At 39.6% G+C, this 16,641-nt stretch overlaps 2 protein-coding genes across 2 annotated transcripts; one reads left to right on the top strand and one right to left on the bottom strand.

The window, feature by feature from the left end:
• The first annotated feature begins 578 nt into the window (after positions 1–578).
• On the top strand, positions 579–3,913 carry LOC149926725 (macrophage mannose receptor 1-like). The gene is made up of 9 exons (XM_090157740.1): positions 579–660; positions 729–807; positions 1,605–1,858; positions 1,919–2,093; positions 2,160–2,300; positions 2,363–2,479; positions 2,644–2,817; positions 2,886–3,107; positions 3,538–3,913. The coding sequence occupies exons 2-9, from the start codon at positions 750–752 to the stop codon at positions 3,714–3,716; spliced, it is 1,320 nt and encodes a 439-aa protein (XP_090013866.1). The 5' UTR covers positions 579–660; positions 729–749; the 3' UTR covers positions 3,717–3,913.
• Positions 3,914–9,549: 5,636 nt separating this feature from the next.
• Positions 9,550–16,225, bottom strand: LOC149926724 (macrophage mannose receptor 1-like). The gene is made up of 11 exons (XM_090157739.1): positions 16,117–16,225; positions 15,818–15,946; positions 15,173–15,324; positions 14,997–15,105; positions 14,677–14,930; positions 14,448–14,622; positions 14,243–14,380; positions 14,066–14,182; positions 13,553–13,726; positions 13,367–13,483; positions 9,550–9,701 (listed from the first exon to the last, which is right to left on the bottom strand). Exons 1-11 carry the CDS (start codon positions 16,223–16,225, stop codon positions 9,550–9,552), a joined length of 1,626 nt encoding a protein of 541 aa, XP_090013865.1.
• Positions 16,226–16,641: the final 416 nt, after the last annotated feature.

Raw genomic sequence — 16,641 nt, 5'->3', positions numbered from 1 at the left:
AAAAACCTAATGAAATATCAGTAAATAATTACCGGAATTTTTAGGATAAATTATTTTAATACTCTTTTACATGGATTAAAAGATGTTTGCTTTTAGACTACGTTACGTTAGCCCGGGTTAGGTTAATAGATTTTAATTTCTTTAAAAATTAGCCATGATTACGTTTCATCATTATTTTGTCGGTCGAATAGGAAACCCTTTGGGATCGATCAGAATATTATCGGCCACAACATTTGTCGGTCGAATGGGCCAGATTCCAATAAATAGGGTGATATCCCACAGAAACGAAGTGCTTCAAAATCTACAGCAACTACCTCGACGGAGTGGGCCCCAAAACATTCGAAGACGCCAAATCCTTTTGCCAAAACGAAAGCGCCAATTTAGCTTCCATCCACTCCAAAGAAGACCAGGGTACAACACATTTATTTTCAACAATATTATAATAGCACACCGTTCACTGTAATTTATTCCCATTAGATTTCCTAACGGTGTATTTGGGCGAACCTTCCGTGACAAATTCTGTGTGGATAGGGCTCAAGAAAAATTCCAGACGGGATCAAGGCAAATGGATTGACGGATCAGATGATAATCATTTCAGAAATTTTTCGCCTGGAGAACCATCCGGAGTAATATTATCCACTAAGGAATTATGGACTATTGGTAGTTAAAATTAAAAGTAACTTTGAGTCCGTTGACAGGGAGTATTTGAAGACTGTTTCCACTTACAGTCGAGTGACAACCGGGCTGGAATGTGGAACGACTTATTTTGTTCCATAGAGTTGGGATTCATTTGTCAAATGGATAGAGGTACGACACTGAACGATTTCGGTTAATAATAGTCTATCGCCAGTCGACAGAGTAATTGTTCTGACAAATTAGTTAAAGTCTCAAATTCAAAAATAACCACAATCACATGCATTAAGTCATTAAGCAGATCAACGTTTGTCCGTATCATTAGTACTTTGTAGGATTCCTGGCTTTTCTTGGAATAACGAGCGAAAACAAAGTTGACAAACAAGTGAAGGCCATATTAACTGGCTTGTAAACTACATTCAGTAACAAAGCCAGGGCTTTTGTCGGTTTAATTAGTAAAGAACTCATTAGTATTTTGACCAAATAAATGTTGGCGACCCAAATTTATCGAGCATGGTTACCGGGCATTTAAAAAGACTAGTAACAACTCGCGGAGAGTAGTCTTTATTTAGTCAAGTAATGAAGTATGCACAACTACTTCTGCGTTGAGTTTGCAAGTTCTCTCCCCACTGGTTTAAGGAGTTTTCCCGCGAGCTCTTCAGTTTCCCCTTCCATAAAAGCTTTTTGAGGTAAACGGTAATAGTTAGTGTAGGGAGCTGTTGGCTGGAGTTACTTGAAGGGCTTTCCACCACCCTCCTACGCATTGTAACCCGACCACCTGAATTAAAGGCTTTAAAAGTCGCTTGATGACTTAGGCATAAGGTGGTGCTTTGGGTATTAGCCTAGCTGATTATTATGGTCATTGGCGAAACAGTCTATCATTAAATAGATTTTATTCGTGGAAGTAATAAGCGCCCTTCTTATATATTATGTTACTTAAGGTAATACTTCACAATATATTGCATTCTTAGTTGATGATAGTCAAGACGCGCCGTTCAAGCAAGATGAACTGTGCCCAGAAGGATTCAGACACTACAGGGACACCTGCTACCGTCTAGTAGAGAACGAAGCCGACTTCTGGGCTGCCGAGGACAAATGCGAAAAAGACTACGACAGTCATCTGACGTCCATTCGGGACAATTATGACGAGGCGTTCTTGGGCACCTTGTCCCGCGACGTGCGGGAGAACGTCTGGATTGGATTTTCCGATCACCTCAACGATTTAGTAAATATTGTCCAAACCTGATTTTATGATTTTGTAGTTGCACGATAAATTTAATTACAGATGAGAGGGAAATTCATGTGGATGGATAGCAGCCCCATCTACCACACTAACTGGATTCAAGGACAACCCACCAAAACACCAGGGGACAGATGTGTCGCGGATACACTCCAAATAAGAAGTTGGACAGTTGAAGACTGCACCAAGAAACTCCCGTTCATATGCTCGAAAAAACAAGGTAAATAATATAATGTTTAAACCGGCATCTTTGACGCAAAACGAATGTTATGTCGTTTTATTTTAGGGCAACCGGGAAACTTGCCAGAAATTCACATCGGAACTTGTCCCCGTGGATGGATAGACGTACACAATCAATACTGTTACTACTTGCATACAATATACAGTTTGAATTACAAGAAAGCTAAACTGAACTGCTCCTTAAAAGGTACGAAGATCATAATACTTTCCGATATGTCTCATGCTATTCTTAAAACACTTTAACAACAGCACCGAATGGAACACTGGCGATGTTCGAATCGGAGCACGACCTGCTTTTACTACGACCTATCCTGTCCAGACAACCAACATTTCAATATCTTATTGGAATCAAACAATCACCGACTAGTAATAATAACTAAGGCTGGGTTCACACTCGTCAGAAAATATGACGGAATTAAATCAATTTACTACTTACACCCAAATTTACGTAGCTGATTTTCTGTCCAGTGTTGAACCAGCACCTTATTTCCAGACATATCCTACAATATTTTCATATTTTATCTTCGCAGATGAGTCCGTTTTTGAATTCTCAAACCAAACACCCGCGACGTATTTGCCTTGGGCCAAAGGAGAACCCAACCTTTTGAGCAAAGAAGGTTGCGTCGATCTAAACCCTCAAACTATGCAGTACAACAACGTAAATTGTTTTATCTCAAATATATTTATTTGTCAAACCAATAAAGGTAGATACAATAATTCGTAATTTTAATACGTGAAAGACATGAACTAAACGCGAAATAAATAATTTCAGATATTCATCAAACGTTACAGAATGGTAAGCACTCTACTTCGACTGGCACTGCCATGGCCACTCAGGCGGGTGAAACAGCGAACACGGGTTTGACTTTGAAAACGATGGACACCACCACTCTCGCGATGACCACGAGTACCAACTCTGAGATGACGTCGAAAACTGTCGAAATGACCACACTTCCAGCTAGAATCTTTACTGATCGCTCTGGAACCACTTACAGTACCACTTCCTCCTATATATTTCTTACAGTGACGGGTTCAGAATAATTTTTCACAAAATTGGCCCCTTTTTAGATTTTAACTAATTATACAGAAGGTTACCCACTACGTAAGATTCAAAACTAAATTTGTTTTGCGTTTTCGAAAGAACCTTAGAACGTTCCATTTTTTACAAAAAAATATTTAAAAGTTATCCAATTTTTAACTGTTTAGAAAATACTATTTGTTAATATTTAAGTAATTTATTTGTTCTTTGGGGGCCCACAAATTAACTTGAGGTTTTTCCAGGTCCCGTTAACTAAAATTTGTAGGCCCCTAAAATCTATTTCCCGCGAAGCCCAACACTGGTGCTATCACTAACGTCTTATACCATAGCATATATAAATTAATATTAGTCTGATGTATAATTAATTAGGTAATTATTGTTACAGTTGAAGACAACGGTGAGGAAGACGTAGGCTTGAGCCAAGAAGCGGCGTCTTTAGTTGTTGCCGTTGTGGTCTTCGTCGCCGTAGGACTGATAACGACCACCTACTTTGTCTACCGACGGAGAATGCTTTACAAAGAAAACCTAGTTGGAATCATTCGATTCCAACATGAGGTGGAATAAACAATACGAAATATTAAAATATGATCTATTTCACGCTAGATAACGCTTCTCTCTTGATTTCGTGTTGGTAAAGTGGTAACCTACCTTCGCCGAGTTCCACTTTTACCGAAGGAAGAGTTTCAAACGAAACGAAAAACCAAAGTTACTAAAGTTTAATTTATACGATTTAAATTATGTTATTCCCAATCTTTCACGTGTTAAAGGTTTAGTTTAGGTTGGAGCAATAATTATTTGTGTAAAGTAAATTGCCCTTCTTGTTCAAATGTTGCAAAGTCAACAGTGGCCAGAGAAATACTGGTTTTTCTAGCGCGCGTGCAAATCGCTCGTGCGAATAATATACTAATAAAGCTACACATTATATTTTTTTACTTTGTATTCATTTTATTTTATACATGTAGTAACATCTATAGTTGATTTTATTAAAGGGGAGGAGCTTAGCTTAAAAATGTTGCCTTGTACGTCACTAGAAGAATCGCGAGAGACCTCGAATTCGAAAATGCTCATGCAAATGGCGCGACCCAAGAATATTCCAATAATGATCCGTCTTCTGACGTAAGAGCAACATTTTAACAAGTTGGCTCAGACCACAAGTTATTTATAAAATTAATTACTAGTAGCTTCTAGAAAATATTTTTCACAATAAATTCAATTCGTTTTTGTTCTATACTTAGGAATTCGAAAACAAATAACTTAAATAAGTGATATGGTTTCAATAGGTTTTTCCGATAACTACAAAGAACAATAGCATACGACCCGTACGTCGAACTAGATTGATCATTTACTTAAAATGAGTACTTATTTTGGTAGAGCAACCATGGACTAATTTACCACAAGGACGGTACAGATCTATAACATTTCAGTGGCGGCTTAAGAAGGCTGGGTTCCCGGGGCGGCGGCAGTGTTTTGTGACACCCCCCAGGACCATGCAGAAGTTTTCGCGGGTCCATCTTCTTCAAGTTTAATCGTTCGGATTTGCACCCCCCCCCCCCCTCGAGCTTCTCCGATGGCACCCCCTGCTGCCCTGGTACCCGGGGCGGACCGCCCCCCGCCCCCCCCCCCTTAGGCCGCCACTGTAACATTTCCCTATACATTCTTTTTCGCGGTATTTTCCTGGGCGCGTCCGTGTTTGATTTTCCCCATTCAGTCCCATCCTCCATTACGGGAACCCAAAGAGTGGATGCTAGACTCCCCGCTAGGGGCAGAGGCAATGGCCGATGAGCGGGAGGTAAGTAAGAGGGCTCAAATAAAGGTGCGATAAAGAGTGTATTGTATAAAGAGTGTTAACGCGTTCAGTAGCGTTGGCAGGCAAATATTGTTTATCCTAGTGATTCAAACGTCATAAATTGGAAACTGACTTTTAACGGTTTTAGCGGTTGTGATTTCAATTTACAGATTTTTGTTTACTAAGGAAGCCCCTAACGTGTCTCATAACCATCCATGTTATCACGTTAAATAAGTATAATTATTGCTACTATTTTAGTATAATTGGTATGGTTAATTGATACGTTTTCCACCTCCGATTCTAAGATATTTTCTTAGAATTAATCATCAGAAAAAAAGGTAAACAACATGGTACAATCATTTATATTTATGAATAATATTATATTATGATAAAAATAATTACCGTAACAAATTGGGTAAACAGAATATTTTACTTTAAGTATGATCGGAAAAGCTCGACATTCTAAATTTTTACGACGATTAATTCAAATTTTAAATTCATAGCATTCCCAGGAAGCTTCTTGCCCTACCCCCCCCCCCCCCCCCGCTTATTTTGAATCACCAGCCTATACAAGCATTTCCTGTTATGCCCACGAGTACCGCTAGAGTGCGTCGATGCTTGTTCTTTTTACTTTTTCCCGTGCCGGACAGTCCCTGTTGTTAATTAGTCCATGTAGCCACCAAGCTAATAGGTGTTTATTTTCTGTCGTGTGGTTAAAGTATTTGAGCGCGCGCTTCTTTTTTAATTTTCAACGCGCTTGCAAAACCCCCGAGCTACCATCTACTAATAGAAATGGGACTAGAGGCACGATTAGATTGTGGTGAGATGTACGAGTTAGAAGGCTGCCATGAGAGTGGAATCGCCAGTAATCTGTACGCCATCTATTTTAAAAAATTTTACTTTAATTTTTTTTAATAGATGGCGCACTCCTGCGTGGATTAGTAGCGATTCCACTCTCATGACAGCCAGCCGCAGCCTTCTAGCTTGCCCGTTTTCCTTGAAATTACCGGATAGCGCAGTGATTCTAGTCTCATTTATATTTCTACGCTACTAATATACCAAGAGCGCGCCCAAAAAAGTTAACTCTTTTGTAGATGTTTAGTCAATATTAGATTTCAGAATCACCTATCAGATTTTTTTATTGATGGGAATTTTGTGAAAAACAGATTTAAAATTGCGAGCCTGACGGATTTAAAAATTTGATACCAAATACATTCGTAAAATATAACATCAAAGGTAACATTTTGGCTGAAAAGTGTAAAGGGCCTTAAAACTAACTTGTAAGATTACACCAGGAAAGGCGGTGGGCTGTGGTTTTTCATTCGGGAATCACGACGCCCACAGGGTCCGGCCCACATATTCTCTGTTCACTTGAATATATTATGGGTAATACCATAAGTAACGTAATAACAGAAGTATGAACGGTTTCGGTTAATGAGAGTCTGTCGTAGAGTTATTGCGTTTATCACGTTATTTATGGTAATACTACAGACATATTTTTGTCATCGAAGTTATAATCTTGATTTAAATTTTATTTTATTCCATTTAATTAAAGATATTGGTGCTAAGAACCACTCAAATAAGTTAACGATTATTTTCCCTTAAAATTTTACTAATAATTCTTACTAACGCGTGGTAATCAGCAAACTGGTGGTACTCCCGCAGACCCCGCGGCGCGGGGGGGGGGTGAGAACTAGGGGGCCCCAAAACGTTTCTGATTAAAATCGGTGCTATTTAAAAGGGCTCCGAGTAGTTTTTCGTGGGGGGAGAACTAAAACCTTACTTTTAAGAACATAAACCTTTAGCCACCAATGGGAAAATTGATTACTCCCTGTAATTGTTTTGAAATAAGTTCCCTCGGGATATTAAAGGGGAACGGCCAAGCTTTTCCAAATATAACTGGAGCGCGCCGCGCGTGCAAAACAAATTTTTTGCATCTTCAGCAACGCGCGCTTTTACGTTGTTTTTCTGTCTCACCGACTTCTCACCAGGGGTCGCGGCGGACCGGCGCTTTTCGATTTCCTGAAATTTCTTTATTTTATTAAAAATTAACCGCTTAATATTTTTATGCGGTTTTCGCCATAAATTTTAGTTTTTAACGGGCTATAGGGTTCCCCTTTAAGTATTAATCCAGCTACGGTTTCGTTAAAGAGACCTTCCTATCCTTTTCACACTTCCCCCGAAACTCGCCAAACCAGCGACGGCGATCCCGTGGGGGCTCTGGGGCTCGAGCCCCCACAGGGAAAAACAAACTGGGGCAGAGCCCCCATAGAAATAAAATTGAAAAAAATAGCAATCAGGGAAAAATTTATAATCTCACTGCCTTTATTTAGGTCCGAATTCAGTCTTTTTACAGAAGTTATTTTGAGATTGCAGATGCGAGTAGCATCAAGATGATATAACCGTAAAAATGATTTCGATATTTTCGTCCAAACAAAAAATCACTCCGTCGTGTACCCTCTTTTACCTAAAATACCTTCGTAATGTATTTGGTCAAGAAAGGCCTAATTATCTATCCATGTACACAGATATTTTTCTAAAGATATCGACTTAACTTTTGTTATCAATGTATTCGTGGACGGATGAGATATTAGAAAGAACACTTTAAAAAATATATATCTAGTAAGAAAAATTTCGAGCTGTAAATTTTCTTGCTTAAGTTTTAAGTATATGGATTTTTGGATAAAAAATTAATTGCTCTTGCCCCCACAGAAATGTTTTCCGATCGCCGCCGCTGCGCCAAACTGGCGCCAGAAAAATAAAGAGAAAGTCGAAGAAAACCACTTGAATGATGATTGCACCACATCAATCAATCCCAGCGCGCCTAGAAACCTGGTTACGAAAGGAAGAAGCTCAAAACATAACCCCCTTGCAGGAAACTTTACCATTTCTGCAGCTTTTCCATTTAGGAGCCCAGATTCACGAGGGCCGGGAAAGCCTTGCGCTCGCCGTCCAAAGACAAGAGAAGAAAGAGAAACTAAGAGGCCCATTAGAAAGTCTTTGCGGACCCAAACGGACTGAGATCATCTCCAGCGAATCAGAAACTTGGTATAACTTACATGTCACCCCAGACCGAACCACAAGTAGCTTCGTTTCCGGCACCTAACATTTCCACCCTCCACAAATAGAAGGATAACAAAACCACGAGACAAAGGGATAATTCAGGAGAAGAACAAATGTCCGCTTCAGTTTCTGGCCAAAGAAAAGTGACAGAGATACAGTCTTATTATTAGAGATATCCTGGACAAACTGAAAAAGAAACAACCAAGACAAGTAGCTCAGAAGAAAACCTAGTTAGTGATTTTTCCCCAAAGTTATATGAAATATATAGCTCCAAGCGATGCATTTTGAAGATCCTGTAGCCGTGTGATCCTCAAAATCTTCAGATAAAGAACGTGTTTACTAGGAGCAACAAACACAGCACCCCACACAAGGAGAACGCAGCTCGTCAAAAGTCGTCGATTTTCTTGTGTACATTTTTCATTGGCTAGACGCTTTAGCGCCTGCTGCCGTCGGAAGGAGAAAATTCGGAAATTGTCTCCCCCCCCCCCGCCCGTAAAACGTTCAGCGTAAAGGCTCGTCCAATGAAATTCGTACGCAACCCTTCGTTAGCGTGTTTAAAGGCTAGCTGCGTTCTCCTTGTGTTTGTTACTGCTAGGTGTTGTGAAGAGCTTTCATCAAGCTCAACTCGCCAAAAGTGCCTTAATCCGAGTTCCATCCCTTCTTTGAGGAGTCAAGGTTGTCGAAGGTCGATAGGCACTAGCATAAATTATTGTTCAACTTGATAAAAAGTTCCACGCATTCTTTAATATTTTAGCGTAAAAGGCTCGTGCATTTGTTTTTATTTCAGGAAGCACACGCGAAATGACTCGAGGTCGTTTACGCTAAAATATCAAGACGCGCGTGGTAGTGGCGCAGCTGAGAACTTAGAGGCCCCCCGCAAAAATCACTATGAGGCCCCCCTTTTTAATATAGCCCCCAAGTTAGCGCCCCCCCCCCCCGAAGCTCGAGAACGGTTTTGTCGAGATTTAAAATACAGAGTGTTAACTACTGTTAAAATTAATTGTTATTTTAAATTACAAAAATTATATATTTTTAAGAAGAATTTAATGTACTATAATTAATTAATTAATAACTTTTTTAAAAAGTTTATTTTTCATAAACTTTATAGTGTCGCCATCTACCTCAAACATTATTAAATATTAAGGTACCTCGGGTGGATTTCGCAACTTTTTGAATATTTCCCTGTAGGCAATATGTGAATGCGTCTATTAACCCGCGTTTAACATTCAATTTAATATATAATGGAAAATGGTCAATTATTTTAATTAAAGACATGGGAGTTATTGCTAAAGTAAAACATTTTACATGATCCAACAAAACGTCTAGAAATGCTACTAAATAAATTCGTTAAAAACTCTCCACATCATTTAAAATATTTTAAATTTAATTTCGAAAAACAATTTATTTACTGTAAGCTTGAGTTCCTTTATGAAATAAATTCATGCTGTTAAGTTACTACATTATTATTATTTTAACGAATTCTTACGAGAATGGTAATTTGACGATCAAATGGCGATTTCCCAGAATCGTCTTCTTTTCAAAGTTTAACTATTCTTTCGCTGGATTGCAGACATAGTACGCGGTCAATATCAGTCCAACAGCGACAGTGACGACGATAGCTCCAATAAAACCCACTGATAATTGGTCCAAGCCTTTTTCCTCCTCACCATTGCCTTTGGAAAGCTGACGAAATCGGATTTCTGCAAAAATATTTATATTTTTCATTAGGACTAACAAGCTTAATTTGAATCTATTAAAAATACTATACGGCCCTGTCTAGGGTCGACATAAAAAATATTTAGAGCGTATGAGATATGTAGAGCGAGGGGCAGGTCACTTCCTTGATTAACAACGCACCTCTCGAAAGATTAAATCCGATTTACTCGTGATTATTTTGATTAAATTCAATTTAATCACGATTATGTTGATTAAATTCAATTTAATCACGATTATGTTGATTAAATCACGTTTAATCATGATTAGAATGATTAAGTCTGATTTATTCATGATAAATGGATTAAATCTGATTAAAATTATTAAATCCTGATTGAAACGATTAAATCGTGATTAGTATGATTAAATCGTGATTAGTATGATTAAATCGCGATTAGAAATTAGAACGAGAATCAGAATGACAATATTGGTGATTGGAATGATTATAATTGTGCGTGATTAGAACGAGCGGATTAGAATAATTTAATATGAAAAAAAAGTAGTTCCTATTACAATGTTACCTTATTTATTTATGTATTTATTTATATAATAAAGAAATCGGTCACTAAGCTAGTGTTAGCTTATATGTGGCCGTACAGTATATCAAAATAGTTACAGGTTATTGGTTATTGATTAAACAACAAAAACTTACAAAATACAAATAAAAGGGGTGCATACGGTACAACGAGTTAAAAGGGTCATTTGAGACTAGGGTAAAACAGAAGTCACAGATAATAGTATAAATGGTATAGTTGGGGAAAACGTAAAAGGGGAGTAAAATAAAAGTTAAGCTAGTTGGTCAAGTTTAGGACGCACAATCTCGCGAACAGAGCGTCGGAGAGCAGAACGAGTGCCACAAGAGAGAACATCAGTGGTAGAGAGTTCCATAGATCGATTGTTCGGTGAGAGAAATGCCATTGGCGCAGGGATGTTCTAGTCCTAGGTTTAAAGATTTTTGCGTCGTGTCCCCGGGTTCGATGTAGAGAGTCAAATCGGAAGAATGAGTTTGGGTCGATTGATGAGTCACCATGCCACAGACTCCAAAGTTGTACAATATCGTTCACGACATGTCGGAGTTTGGGGGAGTCGAGATGGAGTGCAGCGTCACGGTCATCAGGTGATAAATGTTCTAGGCCGCGAGTCAGTTTGGTAAATCGATTGTGCGCTTTCCTAAGGCTATCTTGGTCACCAAGTAAAGAGGGCCTCCACACCTCTGAGGCGAAGTTTATATGGGGAAGAACCAGCGATGTATATATAGTGCGAATAAGTCGTGGGGACCGAAAGAAAAAGTTCCGTCTGGTGAGGCCCGTGAGGGAATTGAACTTTTTTACAACCTTGGAAGTATGATGGCTATAGTTCAGGCTGGAGTCCATCCAGATTCCTAGGTCCCGAACAGAAGAGTCAGCCTTAGGAAGCGCAGTACCATTTAGTGTGAAGGTGGTAGAGGGATTGTATTTACCGAGATATAGCACACAGCTCTTCTGGATGTTAAATAGCATGTGTTTGTCATCAGCCCAGTTGGAAATGGCATTTAGGTCTTCTTGGAGGAGAAGGTCATCTTGGGCGGTATTCGCCGGATGGGCTACTTTGGAGTCATCCGCAAAGAGGTATATACGAGAGTGCGCAACAGCATCGGGTAAGGAATTGATAAAAATTGAGAAAAGAATTGGTCCCAGGACACTCCTTTGAGGGACTCCACTCATGGGAGTTAAGGGGCGAGACATGTGCCCTTGGAGAGCCACAGAATGTTGCCTGTTAGTTATGAACTTAGAGAGCCACAGTAGTGCCCTGTCTGCAATTCCAGCTGTTGATAGTGCATTTATGAGCTCTTGGTGGGGAATGGTGTCGAAAGCTTTACAAAAATCTAGGTAAACGACATTGACTGATTTCCCCTCATCGAGTGTTTTGGTCTAAATCCATGCTGCGAAGGGTGAAGGTAGTCAGTCACAGTCAAGAATTGACGAGTTTGTTCATCCGCAAGTCGCTCAGCAGTTCGTGCAACGTGACTAGTATTAGCAATGGGTCTGTAGTTAGAAGGGTTGGTACGAATTCCGGCTTTGTGAATAGGTGTAATAGTGGCTTGTTTCCAGGAGCCTGGCACAATTCCCGTGCTATAGCTTAAGTTGATTATTGTGGCGAGCGGGTGGGAAAGATAAGGGGCTAATCGTTTTAACAGGTAGGGGTGTAAGCCATCAGGCCCTGCCACTTGGTTGTGGTTTAGCAATAGGAGTTGGCGAAGAACGGAAACAGTATCACAACGGAATTCGGTAAGTACTTGTGTTCGCTCGCTGGTAAGCGGAAGTGTCGTTGGTGACGAAGAGGCTAGGTTAGAGGATACTGCGATAAAGTGGTCGTTGAGGATATCAGCTATACGGGCGGGATCAGTAGCTGTGGTTCCATCCGGTGTTTTCATTTCAGTCATAGTAAATTTTGTTTTTCGGAGGCTATTGACGTGTCAAAAAAAAGCTTTGGGATTGGAGGCGATTTGATTAGTGAGATTGTTTTCAAACTTTCTTTTAGCTTTACGTGACGCATTGGTGACGGCATTACGGGCCTTCCTATATTCATCGTGGGCAGACTCAAGCTGGGGTGTTTCGTATTTTCGGGTCTTGGCACGAGTATTTTTTTCCAGGCAGCAGTTTTGAATTTATGAGATTTGGCGTAACTAGCGTTAACTTGAGGTGGACGGGGTTGTTTCAGGCGGCAGAAGGGCACATAGAGACTGATACCGCGATATAATACGTCTAGGAAAGCATTCCAACTGGTTACAACATGATTCTGGTCTAGTTCTTCGTTCCAATTGATGGATGAAAGGTAGCTCGCAAAATTGTCATAGTCCCCTTTGAAGAAGTCTCTGCAGATGCGTGTGGGTTGAAGGGTTGATTGATTGGGGCAAGCCAATTTAAACGTTATTACATTGTGGTCACTTTTATCTAGTGGTGGATGTTGGAGGACATTGTAAACCAAATGGGGATCAATTGTGAAGACCAAGTCAAGAATACCTTAATTACTAAGCTGTGATAGGTCGTGTTACAAAGCTGTGATAGGTCGTGTTACAAAGCTGTGATGTTTTCGGATGTTTTAAACAGAATGTGACAATTTATTTTTCAATAATTTCAATTAAGCACAATGGCGATAGAACCATGAATATTAATCATTAATATCAAATTAATATTAAATTATCGTACCTTAGTTTTGATTTTAATTATAAAATCTCGATTCAGCCGATTATATTGTTTAAATCGTGATTAAAATGATTAAATCATGATTAAAATGATTAAATCGTGATTAAAATTATTAAATCTGATTAAAATTATTAAATCGTGATTAAAATTATTAAATCTGATTAAAATGATTAAATCTGATTAAATCTCTTTTAAATCGCGATTAGATTGATTAAATTGTGATTAGATTTTCTAATCTTGATTAGATTTTTTAATCTTGATTACCCTGATTTAATCACAATTACCCTGATTTAATAATTTTACTATGATTAAGACGCACCCAAAATGGAAGTGACCTGCCCCTCGATATAGAGTTAGCTGTTGTTAACAAGGGACCAGGTGGAGATATTGGTGGAGTTGGTGGTGGAAGTGGTTCCATGGGGGTCTATAATGATTTTAAAGTTTTTTCTTTATTTTTGAGCTGGTACCTTTGTTCATTAAAAGGGTGGTGTTCTGTTTCGTTTCAAATGTTTCATACCCGTGAGTAACTATGTCAAAACCTGTCGTTGGGCTGAACCTAACGTTCCATGTCGTTTGATGGATGTCTGGAAATTTAAGCAATCGGCATTTATTCAATATATTTTTACGTATTCCATTTACGAGCTATTTATTACCTTTATTGGTTTGACATATAAAGTACCTTTCCTTTTCGCAACCTAAGTTATTGTACTTCAGATTTCGAGCCATGACTTCGACGCAACCTTCGTTTTTCAAATCGTTGGGTTCACCTTCGTTCCAAGGCAAATACGTCGCTGGTTTATTGTTTGAGAATTCGAAAATGTTGTTACCTGCAAAGGTTTAATACGAGGATAATATGAAAAATACAATGTCGGTCTCGGATTAAGCTGCTAGTTCAACACTGGACGGAAAATTAGCCACATAGTTGGTCCAATCGACTAAGGAACAGTTTTCAGTTTGGTCTATAGTGCCGTACAGTGGCGGATTAACTACCACTCGGGCCCCTAGGCTTGAGTCTTAATAGTGCTCCTGACCTGGTTTCTTCTGCCTCGTCTCGTCCACCCCTAGCTATTGGCTTGACCCGTAGCCTTAAGATAACTAAGCATCACTGGCACCATAACTCTGACATATCCGCCGAGTGTGAACCCAGCCTTTATATTCATTATTACTGTGCGGCAATTGTCTTAATCCAATCCATAATGACCATAATTTGTTTTTGGACAGGGTGGGTCGTAGCAAAAGCAGGTCATGTTCTGATTCGAACATCGCCAGTGTTCCATTCGGTGCTGTTGTTAATGCGATTTAAGTATAATACGAAACATTAGATTGATATTATTTTCGGATACCTTTTCTGGGGCAGTCGAAGTTAGCTGAGGAGTAATTACTACCGTACGATGTCTCCAAGTAGTAACAATATCGATTGTATACGTCTATCCAGCCATTGGGACAAGTTCCGATGTGCGTTTCCTCCAAATCGCCGGTTTCTTCGGAATTATAAAATAGCATTCATTTTGGGTCAAAAGCGGTCGGTTTAACCAGAACATTATTTACTTAAACGTTTCGAGCAGATGAAAGGGAGCTTCTTGGCGCAGTCTTCCACAGTCCAGCCTAATCCTTTGGGTGTATCCGCGACGCATCTGTCTTCTAGCCTTCTAGCGGGCTGTCGTCGATTCCAATTAGTATGGTAAACGTGGCTGCCATCCGTCCACGTGAATTTCCCTTTCATCTGTAATTAAGTGTGTCACGCAACTTCTCGTTTCTTGTCTTCCAATCTACTTACTAAATCATTGAGGTGATCAGAAAATCCAATCCAGACATTCCCTTTCACGTTCAACGTCAATATCGCCAAGAAGGCTTCGTCGTAAGGGTCCCGAATGGACGTCAAATGACCGTCGTAGTCTTTTGCGCATTGGTTCTCGGCGGCCCAGAAGTCGGCTTCGCTTCGTTCAAGACGGTAGCACGTGCCCCTGTAATATCTAAATCCTTCTGGACATCGTCCATCTTGCTGGAATGGCGCGTCTTGACTACCACCAACTGAGAATGTAACCAACATATCCTATAGTACGACATATAATGCCCCTTGGAATTTGCATCACGAACTTCGAGCCGTTTGACAAATGAAACCTTCCCTGGTGGAGCAATAAACGTCGTTCCACATTCCAGCTATGTTTTCATACGACTCCATGAGGAAACAGTTTTCTTCCGTTCCCTGTTGCGTCACCAAAGCTACATAAATTAGTATCAGCAATAGACTATATCTTATTTAGTAACTGTACCCCGTTTGGTTCTCCCGGTATGAAATTTCTGAAATTATTATCTGAGCCGTCGATCCATTTTCCTTCAGTTTGGTCCTTTTCCGAATTTTTCTTCAGCCCAATAAACACGTGATTCATCAGGGAAGGTTCTCCCAAGTACGCCGTTAGAAAATCTAATGGAAATGAATTGCAGTGAACCGTATTTTTATAATCTTGTTGAAACCAAGAATGCATTTATTTTTACTTATTGCGAATGACAGCAATCCATACCTCTACTTGGAATGTTTATCGCGACAGATTTACGTCTCGGTGTGGCTGACGGTTTTTTTGACGTCACTATGTTAACTTAACAAACAACTACGTGAGAGGGAAGCGTGCGCAGAGGGGATTTTTTCTCTCGTAGGCGGGGGCAAAGCCGTTAGAGTGATCTTACCATACGCGATACGGCAGGATAAGCATTCAATGTAGAGGTATGGATTCCTGTGAATGACTATGTTGAGAGGATGTTTAGCGTTCCTTTTTCTCCTCTCGCGATTCTTCCCCTTCAAAAATCAAATCATCCTGGTTTTCATTGCTTCCCTAAATCTGACGTCTAAATTAATCAATAATATCCGCGGATAAATAAGTATAAATAAGTACATTCTTGAGGATACTAAGTCGTTGTACTCTGTTCCTCTTTGGAGTGGATGGAAGCTAAATGGGCGTTTTCGCTTTCGCAAAAGGATTTTGCGTCTTCGAAGGATTTGGGTTCCACTCCCTCGAGGTTGTTACAATAGATTTTGTAGCATTTCGTTTCTGCGGGAAAACACGCTATTTAAAAAAAAACTTAATTGAAGGAATTTCCTTTATATTAGAACTGACTGAATGGTCTGTATCCTTCTGGACATCCTGTGGATGACGTGGATGTTTTCGTTCCTTCGCAAGTAACTAGCCAAGTTCGAAATTGTCCTCCGATTAGTATTTACCATTTCTTTCGTTACCCTGAACGTTACCATTTAGTAAGAGAGTAGTCCAAAGGGTTACTATTAGTAAGCCCTGTTTAAATGTCATCACGTGGCGTCCACCCTCAACCATTGTGGGTGTTCTTACTATTATACTCTGGTTTCGTTTCCCACGGCGGATTTTATATCCCCGTTTTTCTTAAGAACAAAATGCTTTAAACGCCAACTTAGATATTATTACTGAGAGTTCTGACACTTTTACACTACAGTTTTTCTAATATTGCTCCCTTCAATCACCTAAATAACAATATTAACGTTCACCTGAGGGGCTAACCACTGTCAGATGGCCTGTACACCGATTACGCGTACTCAAAGGTACAGACTGTCAAGATTACGCGTAATCTCATTACTACAGTCAAAGATACGGGATTGTACACCGATTACGCGGAGTGACTAGCTCCTCGCATTCACATTTCTACGTTTAGAACTAAATTAACAAAATTTTTCTATTTATAATATCTTTTTTCTATTTCGGAAATCCTGGAAAAA

The sequence above is a fragment of the Leiobunum rupestre genome, chromosome 9 (genome assembly GCF_980474605.1).
Source record: "Leiobunum rupestre chromosome 9, qqLeiRupe1.1.hap1, whole genome shotgun sequence".
Classification (NCBI taxonomy): Eukaryota; Metazoa; Arthropoda; class Arachnida; order Opiliones; family Sclerosomatidae; genus Leiobunum; species Leiobunum rupestre.
The sequence above is the reverse complement of the archived record's forward strand: the minus strand, read 5'-3'. Positions and strand labels throughout refer to the sequence as shown.

Coding starts and splice junctions, on each gene's coding strand:
- LOC149926725 (XM_090157740.1), top strand. CDS start 750: ATGTGGAACGACTTATTTTGTTCCATAGAGTTGGGATTCATTTGTCAA. Junction 2,480..2,643: donor AATCAAACAATCACCGACTA/GTAATAATAACT, acceptor TTATCTTCGCAG/ATGAGTCCGTTTTTGAATTC. Junction 2,818..2,885: donor TATTTGTCAAACCAATAAAG/GTAGATACAATA, acceptor AAATAATTTCAG/ATATTCATCAAACGTTACAG.
- LOC149926724 (XM_090157739.1), bottom strand. CDS start 16,225: ATGGTTGAGGGTGGACGCCACGTGATGACATTTAAACAGGGCTTACTA. Junction 13,727..14,065: donor ATTAAGACAATTGCCGCACA/GTAATAATGAAT, acceptor AAACCTTTGCAG/GTAACAACATTTTCGAATTC. Junction 13,484..13,552: donor TATATGTCAAACCAATAAAG/GTAATAAATAGC, acceptor TTAAATTTCCAG/ACATCCATCAAACGACATGG.